This window comes from Aquila chrysaetos, chromosome 21, assembly GCF_900496995.4.
Source record: "Aquila chrysaetos chrysaetos chromosome 21, bAquChr1.4, whole genome shotgun sequence".
NCBI classification, from domain to species: domain Eukaryota; kingdom Metazoa; phylum Chordata; class Aves; order Accipitriformes; family Accipitridae; genus Aquila; species Aquila chrysaetos.
In genome coordinates this window covers 1,884,097-1,906,686 of record NC_044024.1, presented here as the reverse complement: position 1 = coordinate 1,906,686, position 22,590 = coordinate 1,884,097, and the positions used below count along the sequence as shown (strand labels likewise).

At 39.2% G+C, this 22,590-nt stretch overlaps 1 protein-coding gene across 5 annotated transcripts in view; it reads left to right on the top strand.

Annotated features, from left to right (window-relative positions):
* LOC115333635 (fibronectin type-III domain-containing protein 3a-like) overlaps positions 1-22,590 on the top strand; it is a 50,483-nt gene that overhangs the window by 683 nt on the left and 27,210 nt on the right. The window contains exons 1-3 of one of the 5 annotated variants that reach the window (XM_041119012.1): positions 1,124-1,143; positions 4,584-4,685; positions 17,686-17,824. In XM_041119012.1, coding sequence (XP_040974946.1) covers positions 17,729-17,824 — 96 coding nt within the window. In that variant the 5' untranslated portion in view covers positions 1,124-1,143; positions 4,584-4,685; positions 17,686-17,728. Of the gene's footprint in view, positions 1-1,123; positions 1,144-4,583; positions 4,686-17,685; positions 17,825-22,590 lie in introns of those variants that run through there. The other 4 variants (XM_041119013.1, XM_041119014.1, XM_029996868.1 and 1 more) reach the window with 4 other exon arrangements.

Sequence of the window (22,590 nt, the reverse complement as noted above, 5' to 3'; positions counted from 1 at the left end):
TGTGGGGGGTCTGCCCGGGGTTGGGGTGCAGGGGGGGGGGGGAGCCCGATTCTAACGGGACAGCCCCGCTGCGGCGGCGGCAGGTCCCGCTCGGGTGGGGTGGGCTGGGAAGGCAGAGGGGTCTGGGGCCGGGGTCGCGGCGGTCCCGTTCGCAGGGCGGGGGTATGGCGGCTGCCTTTCAGCGAGCCCCGCTGTGCCTCCCCGGATGGGGTTCGTGCCAGCGAGCTCCCCGGGCTCGCTCTTCCCTCCGCCCGTTCCCGCTCCTCACCCCAACGCACAAATTCTCCCTCTCCCCCCGCCTTTTCCTTCTGTTTCTTTGGGGAGAGGGGGGTTGAGATCTGAAGTCGTTTCCCCCCCCCCCAAGCTTCCCCCTCGCCGCCCCCCCCCCCCCCCCCCTTTCTCCCTCCTCGGCAGCCGGAGCTGCTGCCTGCAAATGCCACGTAGCCTTGTAGTTGTTCCCCTTGGCTGATCAGCGGCTCGAGTACCAGACACCTCCCCCAGCTCCTCCTGGGGTCGGGGCAGGGGGAGGTCAGTCCTGTCATCTAGTGTTTGGGTGGTGACCATCTTTTTACCCTCCCCCCTTCTGCTTTGTCCCCCTCTGCCTTGGGGCAGCGGCAAAGGTGGGGACCCTACTGTGACTGCTTTTCAGCGCAATCCTATTTACTGCCTTTTACAAAAGGCTGTTGACTCCAGCAACGTGCGGTTGCTTTCCTGCGGAGGGCTGGGGGAGAGTCTCCAGGGATTCGTGGCCCCCCAGCCTCAGCCAGCCCCTCCGCTGCTTCATATTTGAGGTGCTTCATGCACAGCACATCGCAGTAATCTTGGAAAACAGGGTAATAATAATGCATTGCTGGCAGGTGTATTTGCTTCCTTTAGCAGCTCGCTCTCAGCTGGCTTCTGAGTTTTGTTCCTGTTTAAAACTTGCTACTCAGACTTCTTGTTGGAATGGTGGAAATTTTCTGTAAAGCTAATTTATTTTTATAACCGATGTTTCAGTTTCTGTCCATTCTTCGAATATTTTATGGCTTTTCTGTCCTGCGGTAACTAGGTTTTCAACATTGGCAGTCCTTCCTTGCTTTACCTGATGCCTAATTGTGAATATTGACACACAGTACTGCTGCAGATAAGTTCTTCAGTAGCCTGGTACGCTTATGTCTATGGTCTGTGATTCCTAATGTTCTTCTAATATATTTATCTTTATGACACTTGATTCAATAGGGAAATACTATCTCAGCCACAGATGGAAAGACTGAGGCACCGAAATATTTATGGCCCAAGGTCACACAGGAAGTATGTGGTGAGGCAGGGAATTGAATCTAGATTTCCTGAGACTCAGATTAGCATTTTAACCAGGGAAGCATCCTCTCTGTATTTTAAGCCAATAAATTGACCTTGGAGTTAATATCCAGTGTAGAAGAAAGTACTTTGTGTTTTGCTCAGTATCTTTGTGAGTAAGAAGCAAAACCCGAGTTGCTTCCCACACTTGCATTCCTTTCCTTGTTTTATGTAATTTGTATGTGAAAAAGGGTAAGGTGGTAAAATAGGAAAGATGTTGACTTTCTCAAGGCTCTGTGTGTGTAATCATGCATGTTGAAAAACAGCCAGCTATTACGCTGTCCTCTCTTTTAGGTCTTTTTACCTTACTGTGTTCCAAATCTCTGAAAGTTTTGGAATGCTGCTGTTGTCTGGGAATAATTTGTTCTTAGCTAGGATCAAATAAATCTAATATTCTATAAAGCTGAGTTGAAAGCCATCTCCTTTGTGTTTGTTGGTATCCTGGTTCTTAGTTTGTGATTCTTAATACAGCAGTCTGTGAATAAACAGGACTTGTATTGACTGTCTTAAACGTCTCCTGGAGCAAGCTATTACAAGTTGTTCACTTGGTTGTAGGCTCAGTATTGTTGCAGCAAGTTTTTGAAAAACTTGGCCTTAACTGCAATTAAGCAGCACTTTGACAATGAAATGGAATAATTTCAACTTCTTGGGGTTTGTGTCTGCACAGATACATATTGCAGGGTGTTTTCATTCCTGTTACATTGGGGTAGCTTATTTCTGTGCATAAAACTTGGTAGTTAATGTTACTGCAGTGTTTTACTTGCCAATGGCTTTGAGGAATTGGATGTTAGAATAGTTTAAAACAATAACTCCTAATGTATTCACCTTTAGAGAGAATAAAGATAACTTTGTCTACACAAATGTGTTTCCTGCCACAACCCTTGATCACAAACTGCATCTTTCTTTGGTGGTGCACTGAAACCAAATTTGCAACAAAGCAACATAAATGTTCTGTAACGCTTTTAACGGTCTTTTGTTTGGGTTTTTTGGGAGGCTAGCATTTGCATCATGTTGACTGTGTGGGTTGTCACACCCATGCCAACAATCTTTCATCTTTTATGTTTATTTTTAGGAAAGTTTTGGTGAGTCCTTATAAACCAAGATTTTATATGTACTGTGCAAACAGTAAAAATTCCAGGATTCTGCTCACAAGAGAGAGTGCCTGGCCTTGGCAAACCCCCACTGGGAATGCAGTATGTTTGAGCGGTACTATGTATGTATTTGTAGACCCATTTGTACAGCAATTATTAAAAAAGGTTTTGGAATCCCCTTAGGTGAATTTCAAGCAAATTAAAATACATGTTTTAAGCTTGGAAGACTGAAGCTGGCACTTTTATTTGATGACCTGCTATTTCCCCCAACTTGGAAGACTTCTTGTGAAACTGTAGAAGTAAGCTTGTAACTTTTAAGGAAATAGACAACTGGGAAGACATTCTTACAATATTCTGCATCAAAGTCATAAGCCAGTATGAAATATTGTAAAAATGCCTCGCTAGCTACATATCTTCTTAATTTCCTGTCATCATTTCATTTAATCAGAGAAGAATTTTAAATGTATCTCTGAAAGCAGATGAGAAAACCTCAATATTAGTAATACTGCTACAGTCAAGAGACTTCAGGAAAAAAATTACGTTTCTCACTTCTAATTTTGCTATATCTCAAAACAATCAGGTCTGAACTATCGGTGTTTAAAATTGTGGTTGCTCATTGCTCTGGTTTCAAGGCCGGTGAATATCAGAGAAGTAACCTTTTCCGTTTTTTTTCACCTGTTTTTAGCAAGTTGTCATGAAGCTTACCAAGGTCAAGATGGTTAGTTTTCAGCTGTTATCTTTGCTGCAAGCCAGACCTTAACTGAAAAGTTTTGGATTCCTGAGTGAGGAGCACACACTGAACTCTTTATTGCATTCTTGAAGAGCTTATTGTAAAAGCAGCGATAATTTATTCTTTCAGTGGTGCTAACACAATCCTTTCTGTGTATTGACCAGCAAAGACAGACCACTGGCTCAGAGCCCCTGGTCCGTTTCAATCTTAATGTAAATCTGCTATTGTTCCAAATATCTTGATTGATGTGGAAAATGCCTCCGTTTGCTCAAGGTTCACTTTTCCAGCATTGGGGCCTGATGCTTTATATTTTTTTGCCCATGTCTTATTAAAAGTAGTTCAGGAGGAACATTTATTAGGCTGTGACTTCAGAAACATCTGCGACTTCAAGACAGTATCACCTTTCTGGGGAAAATAACAATGGATCTGCTGTGTTTGCTGGAGGAAGCTGTGAGCTTCTGCTGGCTGGCTCAGTGCAAAGCTAGCCAGCTGAGTCTGTAAACTACCTCAGTGAGCTACGGGGGCAGTGATTTCTTGGAGTGTTCCAGTAAAACTGCAGAACATACATGCCTGTGCCTTTTCTTTAGAAAACCTATATTGGGAATTGACTAATATTTGTAAAGGCTTCCTGAGTTTGGAGAGCCAGAACAATGCAATTTACAATCCTCAGTGTGCGAACAGTTTAGGAACTGGAGTTTGGTACTGGATTCAGTAGCTTGGGAAAGATAGTGGGTTTTACATCATTAAATTTATCATCTTGAACAGCTCCAGTGACTACTGAAGCTGTTCGTTACCTTCTCATGCTGGAGCACCTTTAGTGGAACAGTTTCTAGAATAAGGTTGTGCTGCCCCGTAACAGTAAACTGTGATTGCATTTTCCAGATTGTACAATTTATGTCTTTTTTTATGTCCCCTACCAGAGGATTAATATGTTCGTGATAATTTAAATTTTGATACATTCACATACTTTCTGGAAATGGATTTTTTTTTTTCATCACTGTTGTGATACAGAGGAATAGAGCATTGAGTAGATAGCTAAGTAAATACACTTAATTACCACAGAATGCGCTTCATACGGGAACCATCTTCATAGCATTCAAGTTACCTTTCACTAATTAGATCATAGATAGGCAATGGAGTGTCTTTGGCTAGTACAGCATTAAATGTATGTGCAGTGTTTACACAGTTGTCAGGTTTTGCATTCTGTACATACTGAATAAATGCAAGAAGGCTGCGTAAGGTCGTCTGGTTCTTTCCCAGTGGGGTCTTCCTTGAGTTTTATTTGCTGATTCTAGTAGAGTTAATCACTGGCTGTTCTCTGATGTCTCTTGCTGTCTTATTGAATGTAGGTTGTTTTCTGCACCTTTTTATAAGACTTTATGCTTGCCAAGTCACTTAAAAGAAAATTACTCTTTTCTTGTCTGCAGGAAGAAGACTGAGGGACAGTACAGCACATTGCTCATACAGCAGGCGCTGACCGTGTAACATTTATCAGCAGGAACAAATTCAAGTCAGGAGAGTGTCAAACGGTAATTAGACATAATTTACTATTCTCACAGATTTTTATAAAGCATTTTTTCCTTTTAAGTCTCTAAGTAATACTTTAAGGTGAAATAATATAAAAGCATTTGACAGAATTCTAAACTTAGGAGTCCTTTTTTTTTTTCCTTGGAAGAATTTTTTGGGTAACTTATTATCAAATGGAAAAAATGAATTAAGGAAGGAAGAACTGATAGAGTTCTTGAGGTAAGAAGAGGTTCAGTATTTCCACATAAACATTATTGATTTTATAAGGTAGCAACCTTATCTTTATTTTCACATTTCTCTCTCTCTCTCTCCCTCTCTCTCTCTCTCTCCCCCCCCCCCCGCCCCCCCTCCACCCCATGCCACCCCTTAGCTGGAAGTTTTGTCTTTAGAGAGACTTGCATAATTGGCCTTTGGATAAAGAAAGTAAATTCTGGTTTTAGCTAAATGCATTTCCTGTGTAGAAAACAGCTCAAGTGGGTGGTAGCATACTGATAAGGGACCAACTAGGTGGCCTTACTCAGATACATTGTTTTTAGTTAGAGCTCATGGAATTGAGCTCCTCAGTCGTGGAATTGATCAGGTCATAGAGCTGACCTGCTTGAAAAGCAGAAAGAAATCTGTCAGAAAATTGCCACAGTATCGCACTTGTGAGAGCAAGAATTCTCCAACTTTTTTTTTTAATGAAGATTCTTGTGAATTGTATTCTGATGTACAATACTGTAATACCCTTATGAAACCACGGCAGTTGCATTGTTAAAAATAAAAGTAGCCAAAAGTAAAGATTAGTTTTGGAAGCTGTTGGCTGGAACAGTGTGTTTTACGTGGGGGGAGAATAAGAAGATGCAGTATAAAGTATGTGTGAATCAGAAATCACCTTTTTGATGGAAAGACACAAAGTAGCTGTTCTCATTTTTTGAAGAGTTGACATGAGAATCTCCTGAAGACCATTGTCAAGCTTTTTCTAAAAAGAACATTTAGGTGTAGAACCACCCGTTGCATCGGTGGAGGCCTGGTCTTTCCAATTCATGTATTTGAATTCAAGTTTCACGACCTATCTGTGGATTAGAAGAGCGCCGTTGCTAATATGGCTCAAAATGGGTATCTGTCAACACTACGCAACTATTATATAGTCACTAATTAACCCTGTCCTTTGAGAAGTTTTTGATCCCTGTATGTGTGATATTGGCTGCATATAGTTTACAACAGTGTGTTCTTTAGCCTAATGCAACTGCTGCGTTGAGGAATGCAATCCCACATCAGCTGTGTTAGGATGAAACTGCATTTTTGCGTTACATCACAGCTAATGTGCTGTTCATTGAATTGAAAGGTATCAAAGCAGATTTTAGTTTTTCTATGATGGCGGTATATTTTTTCTGAGGTTAGGTCACCTCTTAATGAAGAATTAGTTTTCATGTTATGAATATGCACCAAAACTCAAGTGTAATACGCTAGTTTCAACTTTGTGAAGAGCAGTTTACCCCGTTTTCCCAAGCCCTTTCATGTTTGGTTCACAATTGTCTAATGCAACAGAAGAAATCAAGTAAAGAACTGAATGGTAGCTAATCGATGTGGAATAGAATGTGATGTGAAACTACATAAGTAAGAAACAAGTCTTTGGGGAGAAAAGTTGAAAGTGTCCTCTAAGCGTAAGATCAGTCAGCAGATGGATTTCTTACAAGATACTAAAAAAAAATAAAAAATTGGTAACCATGTTATAGTCTCCTGGAGTTGAATAGGTATTTTGGGAGGAAAATCGTTTAACCATGTTAAATACAGGTTTATAAATTTAGATGAAGTACTTTTATCTGCTGTTTAATGCCCTTTATTAAATAGCTTCAACATTGATATCTCTAATGGGGATCCGTTGCTTTCAGTTCTGCTATGTGAAGTATTAAAGTGTTCCAAAGCAGTGAAGTGATCTGTACCATTAATGTATAACTTCAGTTGGGTTCGTCATACTACAGTTACTTGAAGGAATAAAGGCAGCCTTTAATGTTTGCATGGATATAAGTAGCTTTAGTACTCTTTTAAGTACTTGCAAGACGGTACATGTTAGTATTGAGCAGCATGACTGTTTTCATCAGAAGGTTTAATCTGCTTACCAATGCATATATATTTGTCCATTTCAAAATGTCAGGGGTGATAATTATTTAGAAGAATTACTCAGTTTTGGAAGATAATATATAAACAACTTTTTGGTGTATTGTAAACTGTCATTTTGCTTTTTAATCCCTAGATTTCTTAAAATAGAAACTTTGTAAAAGCGTATATATAAACTGTCACCCTTAGCTTCTTTGAAACTGTGATAATTTCCACTTAAGCTTTTATGTGAAGGTGTGATTACATCCCTGAATTTGTAGCAGGTTAACTGATTTACCAATAAATATTTAAAGCTTGGCTATAGAAGCAAATTATTTTATCTGTTACCATGCATCAGCTGAACTGTGATAAGTGGTTATATGCATGTTACCGGCCTGTCACAAACGCTGAGCAAAGTGTGCTTGCTTAAACCTCATGTGTATGACCTCATACTTGCATTTTACCTTGCATTTTCCATGAACTAAAAAAATGCACATGGTCTGTTACCATGAGACTGCTCAGATGTGGTAATTTAAGTAATTTATTGGTGTGTTTTAGCCCTTGGTTTAAGTATAACCTGTTTTAACTAGACTAATTTGATCCGCTGTGCAGCTAAAGCATTACGGCCTGAACCTCTTCTCATGTTGCGCAAGGAAAACAGTCTTCAGTTTGTGTATCAAAATAATTCTTCCTTGCTTGAAGCTTGCATAATCTCTTACAATTTGAAGAAATCCTTTGCTTTCACTGTATTTTTATGCTTGTTTTTGAAGTCATGTTTTGTAAGAGGGTTCTTAAATTAAAAAGATTGTTTGTGTCAGTACACTGACAGGATACATCAAGCACACTTCTCATTCACAGAAGCAGATTGAATCAGAGCTAGTGGAAAATCAGCCTTTGCTTTCCTTAGTCCCTACAGAAACCTGAAAGGAAACTCCTGCTTATATTAATCTTGTCAAGTCCTGATTTTACTTCTGTTTTGTTGGATTAGACAACAACTGACTGCTCTGGCCAGTCTTGTGGTAGGGAGTCTTTCCTGGAAATAGCATTGTTAACGTTGGTTTTAATCGTCTGGATGATTGCTTGCTCTTAAAGTCAAGTTTAAAGTAAATAAGTTGTCGTTCAAGATTTGGAATGCAAGCATTTGGAGGATAACTTTTGGATCACATCTTGATTGTATCACACGAGCTGTATCAACTTTGTGCGTGGGTCTGCCATCCCATAATGCTCTCTAGATTAATTTATGACAGGTATTACCCAGCTCTGGCACTAAAAAGGTCTGAGTTTTGGTGCTTCCCTGGCATAATCCCAGGAGGTTTCATTGGCTCAGCAAACTGACATCCATGTCTATGTGCAACACAGAGTGTGGCATGTTTGCTGTCTAGAAATGTATCACGTAGGACAAAGTAGACTAGCCAAGCTCAGGGTGCACTTAAATTTGCTACTCTGCTGGCCTGTCGTCAGCCAGCTCTTGCTTGAAGATTATAAGAAAAGCTTTTAAAAATACTTAGATATTTATTCCTTGCTGTGAACTAGGTATTCCTTGCTATAGGGAGGAAACTCGGATGAACAAGGTGCTATGGAGTATGTGTTCCTGTTGCGGTGGACTTGCCCGCATGTACAATAGACATTTCTTTGGATTGTTTCCAGTCTTTGAAACAGAACGTTTTCCCTTATAATTGAAGAAGGTTGGTAAATTAATGGGCAGAACTTGTTTCTTTTTAGGGGAAAAAATTACCATAAAATGGATTCAATTTTATGTTCCACTTCAAGACCAAATTTGTCCCATAGGAAAGAATTGTACCTAGTTATACAGATACTTAACCTGAATTTCAGATCTTGGAGCACGTGCAGCTCCCTGTAGAAACTTGCAGTTCCCATCTTGTAAATCTTGGCACGGTTTTAAACATTTTGCTTCATCTGTTCAGATCTGTAGTTACTTAAAGGTGTAAACTCCAGCTACCTTTTTGCTGACTGGTTAAGGTTTCTCTGTGGCCCTTACTGTATTATCACCAAGATATATTTTCAGGTATGTAGTAGGCCTTGTGCTCTTAAGAGTATAGGGTTGTCTTTCTAGAGCTGTGTTTTATTTGCCAAGAAATATCCTATTAGCTTTCCAGCTGTTCTTTACCACTGTTAACATTACAACTGCATCATGAGTCCTGTGAGGACACTGTTGCTGCTTTTGGTCTTTGTAGGGTTTTCCTTTCTCATTTTTTATCATTTTTTTCATTTCAACAGTGTGCTTTACTTCTTGTGACTCTGGTCAGAAGTTTTTTTGGAAGTACTTTTCAATGGGCTATGGTGTATGTTACTTCCATAACTTTGAAGTGATTTGCATAGACATTTTCATATAGAATTTCAGTAGTATGTTGTTAATGTGTAAATAAACTGGTTTCCTTCAAGGCCTGAACAACCAGAACAATGTTTTGAAATTGAGGGGGCAAAGTTTCACACTTAGAAAATCATAATTTAAATAAATATGTTGTTACATTGCATTTACTAAAAGCTTTTTCATCTAAGCTTGAAAATTTCATGCTTTGTGTAGCTTTAGGACATTAGAATGAGCAACTTAGCTTATGCCAGAATGTGTCATCTTCCTAGCCAGTGGAAAGAAGCAGTCAGTTTTGCATTTAATTCAATTATTATTTTTTTTAACACCACCGATACAGCTGGAAAATATCTTAATCCCATTACTTTTTTAAAGTTGAGAAAAGAATGAAACACTTTAAGGGCTCAGTCCTTTGAGGTGTTCAGTTCTGTTGAACACTTCCAGAAGTAGGAATAGGACCTTTCAGGAACTACTGGGTTTCATTTTATGGGGCTGGTCACTTAGGAAGCAGCACAGAAGTGCTTAGGATACGGCTCTGCTTTTCTGGCAATAAGAGGAAAGACATAAAATAACTATAACAATGAAGGAAAATATTTATGTGAAAGTAATGTAATGTTTGCATTATAGAAACTGTTAATGCAAACTTTACAGGCCTCAAATCAATAATCAAGAGGACAGACATGGCTCTAATGTGACCAATGAGCATATTATTAAATAACAGCTCCAATCAAGTCAAATCTAATGTACTCTGGGCATTGACAAATACTTGCTTGCCAGCTCACAGTTCTTAACAGTGGAGTTTCTCTTGTGAAGAACAGCAAGAAGTTCTGCAGTCACTGGGAAAATGCATCTAACCCTGTAGGGTGAGCGCTGCCCTTCAGACTGTGCATTTGCCTTTTTTTGTCCCCATGGAGTAGAGCTCTGAAATCTTAAGGGGTGTAGTTTCAGGCTGGAAAATAATTCTTATGTGCTATGGGTGGTTGCTTGTGTAGTTTCTATTTGAGGGTGGAGGGGAGTAATTTTTTTATTGCTTTCCTGGCACAGTCACATCAGGAACCTGATCTGGGTTGGTAAGGGAGGATGAAAGGTGATATTATCACTTACATCAGAGTTCCCATGTGTCTTAGTATGTTGTATCTGCTGTTTCTCTGTGTTTTTAGGGTTTTGTGGTGTCTGTGATATGAGGGCTTTCCATCTCAATCTTACTCCTCCTTCAGGGAGCTTCTTTATGGGCAGTCAGGTCTCACAGTACCCTCAGAGATGAGTATTAATACTTAATCATCTTTAGAAAAAAAAGCGTCCTGTAATTTGCTAGTTGCCTTTGTTTGTTTTTTGTTTTTTTACCCCCCTGCTCTCCTACAGATCATTTACACCTTGTCATCCCTCTCCATGGGTCATTCTTGTCGGTGGGCACAGGAGCCAGCCAACTTTCTGCAGCTTTTAGGAAGTTACTAGAGGTCCTTCTGGCAGCTGGTCTGATGTGTTTGATCCCCAGATGGTCTTTGAGAGGGCAGAAGGACTGTCTGTAATAAAAGGCTTGTGGTCTATGTTTTACCATGAAAACTATTAGCACTACTTTAGAATAAGCATTTAAGTAACAGTTAAACTTTTTGGAAAACACAGAGAAATGTTCTGGAATTGTCACTTTTTTAGATGTCAAAAGAGAAAAATGTTTTAAAAGAGTTTCTAGAAGAAAACACTTGGCACAGACTGTGGAAACCTTGTACTATGTGGAGTTGGGGTGGGCATTTTGTTGAGGTTTTTTTTGTTTTACTTGGATTGCAGACCTCATCTAGGTCAAAATTGCAAGGCCTTAGCAGTACCTAGATCAAAATGACATCGGGCTTTACAGCTGTAAGCATTAAAAAAGTTTGAGCACATTTGTTGCGTAAGTCATGAAGAATGTTTTCAGTATCAAAGTTGGGGCGCCCTTATGGCTAGAAGCCAAACTTCATACAAGATGGTGCAGAAAAATTCACTTGGGTGTCATTATAAATTATTTCCAACATTTTAATCAAAACATATATTTAGTTTTGAACAGATGACTGTTATGGAGTGATGGTGGTCTCTTCAGAGCTAAAGTTGTAACTGAGCTTCTGTTAAGTCTGATTCTGTTAAGTCTCTCATTCCCTTAATCTTGCTAAAAGTAAACCAATCCACCTAGAATGTCTCATGTGTGGTCCTGTGGCAGAGGAGATCTATTTTAGGATTGGGATGATATCTTAAACACCTTGTTAATACTGTTTATTTGAAAAACTTGGGTGGGAGAGGGTAGCTTGTATCTTTTTTCCAAAATGTTTCCTACCTCAAAATGGTGTGGGGCATAAATTTCAAATCTGGAGGGTTGAGGGTTTTTTGGAATTCTTAAATAAGGTTTGATCTTTTTGACAAGGCTATTCCTTAGCCTGGGGTTGGGGACGACTTCTGTTTGGGTCTACTGTTGTTCTTTTTAACAACCTTTGGAGATCACTGATGCAAAATTTAACTGACAGATTAGAGTGTGTTTAAAATACTCAGAAGTCTCAGTTTGCAAGAGATCTGGAGTTTAAGGCATGGCAGTGTCTCAACGTTTTCTTTATCAGAGTACGTGAGGTTCATATATGTGTATGTCCACAGATCCAGTTCTAGATGTTACTTTTTTCCAAAGGTAACAGACACTAAGTATGCTGCTTGTAATAAGACTTTGTTCCCACCCCACCCCTTAGAGAAAATAAATATATATAATATATGAAAGTATAGTAAATATATAATACTAATTAGTAATTCTATTAATATTAAAAGGTATAATTAAAATTCTATGGTTTTTTACAATACTGCTTTTAATAAATAGCCATATTGTAGTAGTTTACTTCCTGCAATAAATGTAAACTTATGATCAGGCTAGAAGGTTGCATAAGGTGCTGAACCTAGAAATCAGGAAGTCTGAGCTGAATTTCTAGGTCTCCATCAGACTTCCTTTTTGGTCCTGGACACATTGTTCTTTCTAACTCAGGCATACTGTATTAAAAAAAAAAGTCTCTAAGTAATAAGCTCCTGGGAATAGGAACTTTCTCATATTAAATCCAGCACTTAATATAATGAAAATACAGTGTTTGTGATAGCTTCTGTGTGGGATTATAAACTTCTTTTACTGTTCATGAAATCTGTTCAGCTTCCACTCTGGACAGTGGAATGAAGCTGATCCATTTCTGTCTACAGTGTTCACCCCTGTTTAGTTTCTCTGTGATATCTTTCTGGAGAGAGATTTTTTAATATACTAAGAAAATATTTTAATATGAGATAACAGGATTTTTAAAATGTGCTAAATACGTAATACTGCTACATGTTTGCACAGTAGTTAATCTCATTCTGTTAATATGATTAAAGGACATAATTCCAACGAAAAACAATTTTTTTCAATATATGAATTTTTTCTTATTTTTTTGTAGTACTATAAAATGCATTTAATGAGTAACACAAACTTTTCTTTGTTTTTACATGCCCTGCACATAAATAGTTGCAAATTCATTGTTACTGCCTAAAGAGAAACCATGTCTGTAAAATTGTTGATGTGTTGTTGGTGCTTACTGGTGACTGTTCCAAAGATCTTGATAAAACAGAAGTGATGTGTTTATACAGGAAGATTATTTTGGTAATAACTTTTTCTTAGAGATATTACTGTTATGATTTTGAAGTTGTTTCTGTTGTGTCATTGAAGTGGAAGTGACTGAGTTGAATGTGGTGCCTCATTCCAAGCTACATGTTGGCAAATGGCTAAAGGAGGCTTTGTAATGCAGCAAGCATTGTTTCTAGTAGTTTTAGTAACTACCCCATGTACTAGAATTGCATATTTATTTCACTTTGGATTGAAACTATTTTAGACTATTTTAGATTTTAATTTCAGAATGTCTCATGAGAATCCATAATGTTTTCCAGACTTAAGGTATGATGATCTAGTATCATATAGACTTCAGTTAGCTACCTTTGCTTTGCTAGTTCTGTGTAGGGAGCATAATAGCTGTTTTGTATGTAAATAAGAGCCCAGCTTTCTCGGCTGAGGCGCTGGCTTCAGACGGGAGTAGGCATGAATCAATGAACACTGAGTTCAGTGCGAATCCTCAGGAGCTGGATGGGGTCCAGGATGACTGCAGCACTGGTTGAGAAGAATTTGGGCTGGAGAAAAGGGAAGGCCAATGTTTCAGTCTTCCAGAGTCTCGGCATTTTTACTATGTCAGGAAGTGAGGTCAGGCACAGCCGCTGTATACTGTAATTGTTTTCTGGAAGGCTAGTCATTAAGATTTTCTGTTTTTCTTAGAAGCCTTTGTAGTGCGAGACTGTCAGTGGAAAATATTGCCTTTTTTTTAATATGGTTAACATGATTAACCGTATTACATTAGCACAGTGTTGAATTGCTCGGGAACACTTCTTGGGGTACATTTTAAAAATATGACCTGATTTTACTTAGTTTAAAATAATATTTTAATTTTTTTAATGTTGTGAAATAAATGCCAAAATATTTCAGCTTTTTAGATGCATGTCTTGAACAACTAATCTGTGAGAGCAGTAGCTCAAGCTATTTCTGGTGTAGATTTCTGTTAACTTAGAAATGCAATATCCAGTATTACTTCTTTCGGCTTTGCTAAAACAGTGTTTCAGAAGGTTTGTTTCTGAGATGGTTAGTCCCAATTCTTTTTTTTTTTTTAATGGCTATTATGCTATATGGCCTGAATTCATCCTTTAGCTCAAACAAAGTTTGAGAATGACCTTTAGCTGATGTCTAATAGAAGCCACTGTAAAGATATGAATCAGGCCAGAAGTACCCTTGCAAAATGTAACCTTTCTAAAAATTAATCTATTTAATTCCATACTGACTCAAAAATCTCCAGGGCATGGTGACAAAGCTCTAGAAGATATCTCTACAAATGCTGCTATTGATTCATATATAATGATTCATTAATTCTTGGTATGTTCCTTTGCAACTCTGAAAACTACAAAATTTGCCTAGTCTTTAATTGCAGATGGGATTTTTCTTGCTTATTTTTAGTCTAGAATTTAAAATGTTGTGTATTAGCTCATCTTTAATGTCAGTGCAGCCTGTGAATTCTTAGTGCAAACATTTTTTTTCTTCTTTTTTTTTTTTCCCTGACTGCTTGGATAGTTAGTAGTGATGATAAGCTTAACGTCTAGCTGGCAAGAACAGACTGTGGAAAATAGCAGTCTGAGCCTCTATTACCAAGCATACAATAGAATAAACTAGTCTTCAGGGACCCAAGAAACTTTTTGATGCAGTTCTGCCTCTAGGTGGGTTCTTCCTTTTTGGGTTAAGTACAATTTGCCGGCTGGATTTGCCTATCAAAGCTAACTTGGTTTGGGTAAAACCGGGGGTTCAGAGAATGCCCGGCATTCATGATGGTGTTTGAGGAAAGCTGTGAGACGTGGTAGGACTTTGGTTGTGGGTGGAGGTGGGTTCAGAATCCTCAAATCTCCTTTCTGCCCACGCAGTGGTTGCCTTCCACCTTTTCTTTAGAAGCAGCTGTCTTGGTCCCTCCCAGCAGCCGTGCTGCGTTGCCTACCCTGCTGCCTTCGGTGGTGAGAGTCGTGGGGCTGAGCTGGAGGACGGCAGGGCTGGATTCCTCGCTCCTAGACTAGCAGTAGGAGAGTGTGGGTAATGGCTTTTCAAGATAGATCTCTGTTTCTTTGTTTTGTTTTTCAGGAAATTGTGTTGAGTGTGTAGTAACTTTTCAGGAATTCTCTTTTTATTTACCCAAATACCACCTACTTCCTTGAATGAAATGGTGACTTTTGGGAGATGAACCCATTGATACGGTGTTCAGTGGGGGTGCTTTATTTCCCTTGAAAAGTTTTACCTATTACCCTGGGGAGGGATTGAGTCCCATGCTCGTTTACCAGAAGAGGTGGCACCTTTGAGAGCAGCAGTGTCTTTTGCTGCCCTGTTACCAGTATTTTCAAGGAATGAAGCTGTGCTCTAGAAGCAAAAAACCTTGTTTTTTGCAAAGTCCGTCAGTATGCAGTGGGATGTTCCTCTTTGTCGTTAGTGTTCTGCCACTTGCAGCCATCTGAGCCCAGCTGTACAGTAAAATGTTAGTGTTCTGAGTCAGGTGAATCTGACCAAGAGTTATTAAAGTGGTTTCATTTATGCTAGTATTTCCATTTTCTCTGACCATATGGAGATTCCTACTAAGACTTGAAATTGTATTTGCTGTTTTTGGAGATTGTCATTAACTGTATAAAAACATTTGTTTCCTGATATTCCAAGTATTAAGTTCTTCCTCTGAAAAAAGTGAAGTTACAGCACTGCGCAAGTAGAATGTATGTGTGGTGTAGGTGTAAATGTAAATACTACCTGTGTCATTAGGTAAGTGATTAAGGATTCTAAAAAAACATGTGGATGTTGGTGCTCTGCTCTACAATTTGTACTAACTACACTGTGCTGCTCACTAACGTAGACAAAGCCTCAGAGAATTATATTCAGCCAACGCAGGAGACTAGGATAGAAACTTTGAACGTTTATTTAAAATTGCAGGTGGTATTGGGACTTGTTTCAGAACACGTTTTTCTACAGCTGGTTATTTTGGTTAGTTGGTTGAACATTTGAATGCAGATGTAGTTGCTTTTTGGTACAGGGTTTTCCCCTTTATGTTAAGTGCTAATTTCTGTCGTCTTTGAGGTTCTTAGATGAAAGAAATTGAGACTATACGCATATATAAAATAAAGTATTTTCAACCTGCCTGTGTATACTGAATTCCTATTACGGCTCTTAAGACTTGCATCTAACCTCTAAACCTCTGAAAATGGGAGAGGTGTAGTGGAAGAAAATTCTGCCTTAATTTTAACGTACTGACTGGCAGTGTTACTGTGCAGGTATTTTTAAGTGGAATAGTTATATACAATCAGATGAGTTTGTTTCCTTGGCAGAGGTAATTCAAAATGTGACAAATAGGATAGAAGATTATTTTATTCAGGAAATAAGTAACATGCTAAGGTAGTTAAGTATAGTTAGGACAAAGTTGATACAAATTTAAACTTTGGAGGTCTTGTCTAGGCCTTGCACCTGTGCAGTCATATTTGGCCCTTTAAAATTGTTACTGGAGCAGACCCAGAAAACAATTGGTATGCAGAATGAGCTGGTTGCTTTGGCAGTCTTGGCTATTTTGTTATGCTGTATTTTGTGGCTGTGTGATTGTATCAGTTATTTTGACATGTTTTTGCAAACAAGAAAGAATGTTTGGGTTTTTTTAATCAGTGGATGCTACCAGCCTCTTTACCTTGTAATGGTAATATAGGAGAAATCCTTGTAATCTCAACTTTTATTACAGACCCTTTCTGAAAGAAATGAGTTAACGCCAGAAGAAATGACACACACCCCCCAACACTGTAATTTCCATACTGGTTACAGAGAACTGAACGAGGATTTGGCAGCTGTATATAGGTTGACTTGGTTCATGCACAGATTTGGGAGTGGGAAATGTTTTTTGTCTTGATTTTACTTTTTGTTTTTAAGTTAATGAATTGAACTATCCTAACCGCATTTTGTCTTCTGTCTGGGTTTATAGGAGGTAATGGGAAGGCAGAAGGAAATGTCAGCATTTCCTGTATCCTGTTATCGTGTGCTTTTTTTTTTATGGATGCTGAATTAACTATGCACTGAAAATTCACTAACACTTAGATTGTATTTTGATTTATTGTAATTACAGATTATTCACTAGAAGCCCAAAACCATGCAGCACTTTTCCATATGCAATTCTCTGTGGTACTCGGACTTTTGTACAAATTACTCTCTTCTATTGCCTTAAGCTTTGTTTTCATTGTGTCAGATTTCTGTATTGATGGCATGTTGCAACACTGGAGAAATTGCACGGTTTGGAGGGGGGTTGATCACACAGGGACTGAAATGTACATGTAGTATGTGAATTATTTGGCCTAAAACTTAGGTTCTGGAGCACAGGCAATTTAGAAATTGTAACTACAAATTTAAGAATTAAGTGCTGCATAAGTGTAAGTTATGCTACTGTATAATTGCATCACTTATGTACCGATTTCATCACTCGTGGCATGTCAAGCTGAATGTACATGATACATACATAAAGAGCATATTTTTGGAAGAAGGATACATGTTGCTTAAATGCAGTAGTTAAAAATGAAAAGTAGGGTAACATATTGGACTCCTTGGGTGTACTCAGTTATGAAGAACTCGGGTATATGACATGTGATCCCCTTCATGCTTTTAAGACTGTCAGTTTGCACAAGTTTTTAAATGTGCAATGAAGCTAGAAGTGGATGTTTTACAATAACTTTTGTCTCCAATTAAAGTCAGTTTATTTGAAAATCTTTGGGGGAGAGTTGTGGAGTGTTGAAGTCTGATGATATTTTCCTATTGGGTTTTCAAATATTCTTGAATTGCTGTCGTTAAAGGATCCAGTTAATAGCATAGTGCAAGTGTTTGTTTTATGGAGAAGGGAAAAAAAAAGTCCTGAAGACCCTGGTTTATTTTTTTCTTCTGAGGCATTGATACCAAGTTTGGCAAACGAAGTAGAGAATTATTGGGGGGGGGGAGGAGAGACATATCTAATATTGGCACTTTCTTTTTGTTTTAGCAGGTGGTTAATGTGAGCAGTTGTCAATGAATGGTTTTCAGACATGATGGCCGACCAGCCGCCTCCATTAGAAGCTACGCCTATATTGAATGAAGTGCCACTTCTACCTCATATGGTTAATGGGGACAGCATACAACAGGCAAGTAAATCCATCGCACTTTCATACAAGTCATGTAAAATTGTGCCATCGGTGGTAGTAGGGAGGTTGACATTCAAGCATCATGTAGAAAATAGAACAGAAGTAAAACAGTTTTTCTAACTTGTATGATGGCTGAAAGATGAGGAGGCTTGAAATAAAGCAACTACGATACTGATTTGCAAAGTTAGAAAAGCATGTGGTTCTCAGCACTGATATCATCAGTAGAATAGAAGTGCAAATATAGAGAGGAAGAAAATCATTCAACATTAATACACTGGAAATGTGAAAAGATTGCAAATTAAAAGGAATGTTATATACATGTAAGTGCTTTAAAACTAGACTACAAAATCAAAGCATAAAAGGAAAAATATAATATATGGATTTAATAAAAGCACTGGGGTTTTGAAAGCTCTTCTTAAAGCTCATGTAAATAAAGACTAGCAAGTGGTTGCAGTGGTCTAAACCAAGAAGTCTGTTGCAGGGGAATGAGAGCAAAGACCGTGGCTTCCTGATATTAAGTATCTTCATTAATAATTACAGTGCAGTGGTGAAACCTGAGTGTATTTAGTTGAAACTTTAGAATTTTAGTGGACACAACCCTTCAAAAGTACCTAATACTATTAGAAATACAGACAAAAGTGAAAGCAAAACAGTTTGAAGCACAAGCTTGTATAAGTTGTTGGTAAACTTGAAGTGAATTTACTGTTTGTCAGTAGAAGCTGAGTGCCTTGTACTGCAAATGCTGAGGTATCTTCCCATCGTTTGGAGACAGATGTTCAGTGCACTCAGAAATATTACAGACATTCTGACATTTTAACATTGGATCTTAATTTAAGAAGCATCTTCCCCCTGTCCTAGCAGCTACAAACATGACACATCCTGGTAGGAGAGAAAAGATTGGTTGCTTTGTTTGTTTGTTTTAAATAGCTAAGTGGCTGTTTGTTGGCAGGCTGTGGTTGGACAGAGTGCTAGATAATCTTATCTAGGCTCCCTTTCCCACAAAAAGTTGAACCAGATGATCTCTCAAGGTCCCTTCCAGCCTGGGTTGTTCTACAATTCTATAATAACAAAACACAAATTTGAAGGCTTTATGTGCCTGGAATTAAATAATCATTTTGTTGAAGCAAGGGGCAAAACTGCCCATTGCTTTAATCTGATCAGTATATAAGAATTTAGGGGTTAATCCAGATGGAAAAGTTGCATAAAAGTTTCCAGAGGATAACTGTCATATGAAATGACAAGTGGTGTTCCTCAGGGGTCAGTATTGGGACTGGCAGCTTTTAACATCTTTATTGGCGACATGGACAGTGGGATTGAGTGCACCCTCAGCAAGTTTGCCGACGACACCAAGCTGTGTGGTGCAGTTGACACACTGGAGGGAAGGGATGCCATCCAGAGGGACCTGGACAGGCTTGAGAGGTGGGCCCATGTGAACCTCGTGAAATTCCAAGTTCCAACGCGGCCAAGTGCGAGGTCCTGCACATGGGTCGGGGCAATCCCAATCACAAATACAGGCTGGGCGATGAGTGGATTGAGAGCAGCCCTACAGAGAAGGACTTGGGGGTGTTGGTTGATGAGAAGCTCAACATGACCCAGCAATGTGTGTTTGCAGCCCAGAAAGCCACCTGTATCCTGGGCTGCATCTGAAGAAGTGTAACCAGCAGGTTGAGGGAGGTGATTCTCCTCCTCTGCTCTGCTCTGTGAGGCCCCACCTGGAGTACAGCATCCAGCTCTGGGGCACCCAGCGTAAGAAAGACGTGGACCTGTTGGAGCGGGTCCAGAGGAGGGCCATGAAGATGATCAGGGGGCTGGAGCACCTCTCCCTTGAAGACAGGCTGGGAGAGTTGGGGTTGTTCACCTGGAGAAGAAAGGGCTCCAGGCAGACCTTATAGCAGCCTGCCAGTACCTAAAGGGAGCCTACAAGAAAGCTGGAGAGGGACTTTTTGTGAGGGCACGTAGGGATGGGACAAGGGGTAATGGCTGTAAACTGAAGGAGGGTAGATTTAGATTAGCTGATAAGGAAGCAGTTGTTTACGGTGAGGGTGGTGAGGCACTGGCACAGGTTGCCCAGAGAAGTTGTGGCTGCCCCATCCCTGGCAGTGTTCAAGGCCAGGTTGGATGGGGCTTGGAGCAACCTGGTCTGGTGGAAGGTGTCCCTGCCCATGGCAGGAGGGTTGGAGCTGGATGATCTTTAAGGTCATTTCCAACCCAAACCATTCCATGATTTTATGAATATGAAGGGTAACAGTGAAGATCTTGACATGTTTGAATGTACAGTGGATAAAGTGGGTGCAACAAAATAATCATGAATTGTTGAGGGTCTGATAGACCATAAATGCTGAAGTTTTAAAAGAGATATTGTTTACTTTGTGTTTGTTACAGATGGGAAATGATTGGTATACTTGCTTGTAAAAATAGCCTTTATTTAAAAATAAAAGTGTACTCTGCTTTTTTTTTCCTCTGATTCTGGAGATAAAAGTACAGTGGCTGTGTTTTGAAATAAGTAAAGCTATAGAGTCTCTAAGCTAGTTCTGAAGTTCTAGCATTAGCAACATGAAATTTTAGACACTTGACCAGCTGTGAGGTTATTCAGTAGGCAGTGTTTCATGTTACACAAGGAAAAGAGGTCAAGTAGATCTTATTGGAGACCATCTTCATAGCTGTATTTTTATAGCATGTCTTTGTATAGGTAAGTGTGTAGAATACTATTATGTATTGAATGATCCAAAAGAAAGTGACAAGCTTTGAAATTTTCAGAACCTAGTGGAGACTGTTAGCAATCAGGTACGGTTAAAAAAAAAACAAAACCAAAAACCAAAAAAAACCCCAGTTGAATCTTGGACATGCATTTGAAGAGTAGACTTGAAGGCTGATAGCCTCCAAGACTTATAATTGAATTATATTAGAAGTAACAAGTAAGTCTGTTTAGTGAAAATCTTCATGGGACCGGGAATGTGATTTTGTGTTAATGTGCCAATATTTCTTACTCTAGTGTGTCTGTATATAAACAACCGTGTCATCTTGCCATCCATATCATGTTGCTGTCCTTTGGTTGCCTAACAAATACACTTGCTGCTCTTGTTTGTGGCACTTTTCTCTAGAGAGGCTTCTGAGCTACAGTCTCACATTGGAAAGTTTGCTTTTAAATAGAGTATTAACTTAGAAGCTTTGTTAACGCAGGTGATTTTTAAGTATTTTGCTGCCAATGCCACAGAGGATAGGCTAATTACAGAGTATTACACAGTGGTTTTGTTTTCAGAAATAAAATGTGTGCTGTTTGGCCAATCACTTCAGTCAGATGCAGCACCCAGTTTATTAGTTTCATTTCACATAAAGTATAAGTTGGAAGTTTTCTGGAAGGGTTTCTTGTTCTGAAAAAACTTCAGCAATGGAAAGTGTGTGAATAAGGGATAAAAGCAAAACACTGACCAGTGCTTTGAAATAGCTTTATCCCACTAGTTCTGAAATGGTTACATGGGACACCTAAAGGTGTTGACGTTACTGTGACTCCTAGAACTAGTCTGTCATCTAACTTGGCTTAGATTGACGCATTAGAAACACTCAAGCTTCCTGGAAATTTTCCTTGGTGGAAGGTAGATGGAACTGCATTTGCTTCATTAATTATAGTGAGTCATTCCTCTAAGATGTTGCCCCGTGCATTCCTGAAATTCCAGTCCCTGAACTGTTCTACAGCCCTGTGATTACACCACTTACGATCCTTTTTGCTGAGTTCAGTTAACAGTTTCCTGAACTGTTTGTGAGAACTTCAGTTAACTGAAACCTGTTCCAAAGATCTGACACCTTCAGAGGCTCTGAATTTCTAAAAGGATCCCTTTCCTGCCTCTGAATTTTCTTGCCCTTGAAGATGAGACTTCCTCTGAGGTTTAATACCTGCCTGTGGAGTCCTGTCCCCTGCTAGTGTCCATCCCCAGCAGCTGTTGTTGGCAGCAGACCTCGTCTTTCCTGGTTCTTTGTGCTCCCGCAAATCCCCAGCCTCTTGCTGTCAGTTTTCTTTAAACAAGTAACATTGCTTCTCTCTTTACTCCTAGACATTTAGCAGAGTTTAAGTCATAAATTTACTTATATACTGACAGATCTGTCTAAGTTTCAGTGGTTTACTTATGCCATTTTTGGAAGTATTATCTGTCATCTGTCCTTCTCGTAGAACTGTAATAAATACTGCTGAGTGGCTAGATGGCCTTTTCAGGGGGTTTTGGTGTTTTACTTATTGTCCAGAAACAACTCATCTGCCTTGAGTAAAACTGTCTCCTGTACTATGAACGCACTGTGTTTGTATATGCCTCTGCATCCTCTGTTAAAAAATAAAAGCTAAGATTAATATAGCAGTGTGCAGAGTCTGCAAAATCAGTGTTAAGCGGCGTTTATCAGCCTGCTGCTTTGTTTTACACACAACAGTTTAAATGTAACAGATCTGTGCAAACCTCAGTCTCTGTGCTGAAGTGGCACACTCAAGAGTAGAGGGAAAGAGAAGTGGGAGATGTAAGCTGTTAACTTCAGGAAACACAAGTGTGTTTGGACTTACTCTCTTACACGTTAGCTGGAAAAATGTGGTTTGGTTAATGCCAGCATAAGCTACTTGGCAAACTCTTTGGAAAAGAGTAGTCAGTGGAGGTGGTCAAAAGGCAAAGGTTGAATGAGAGACCACAAGATCTTTTTAAGTCTCATTCTTTTCAGTGATCTTTTTATTAATGACCGGTATAATAGGACTGAAGTGTACTTAATAAATCTGCAGCTGATACAAAATG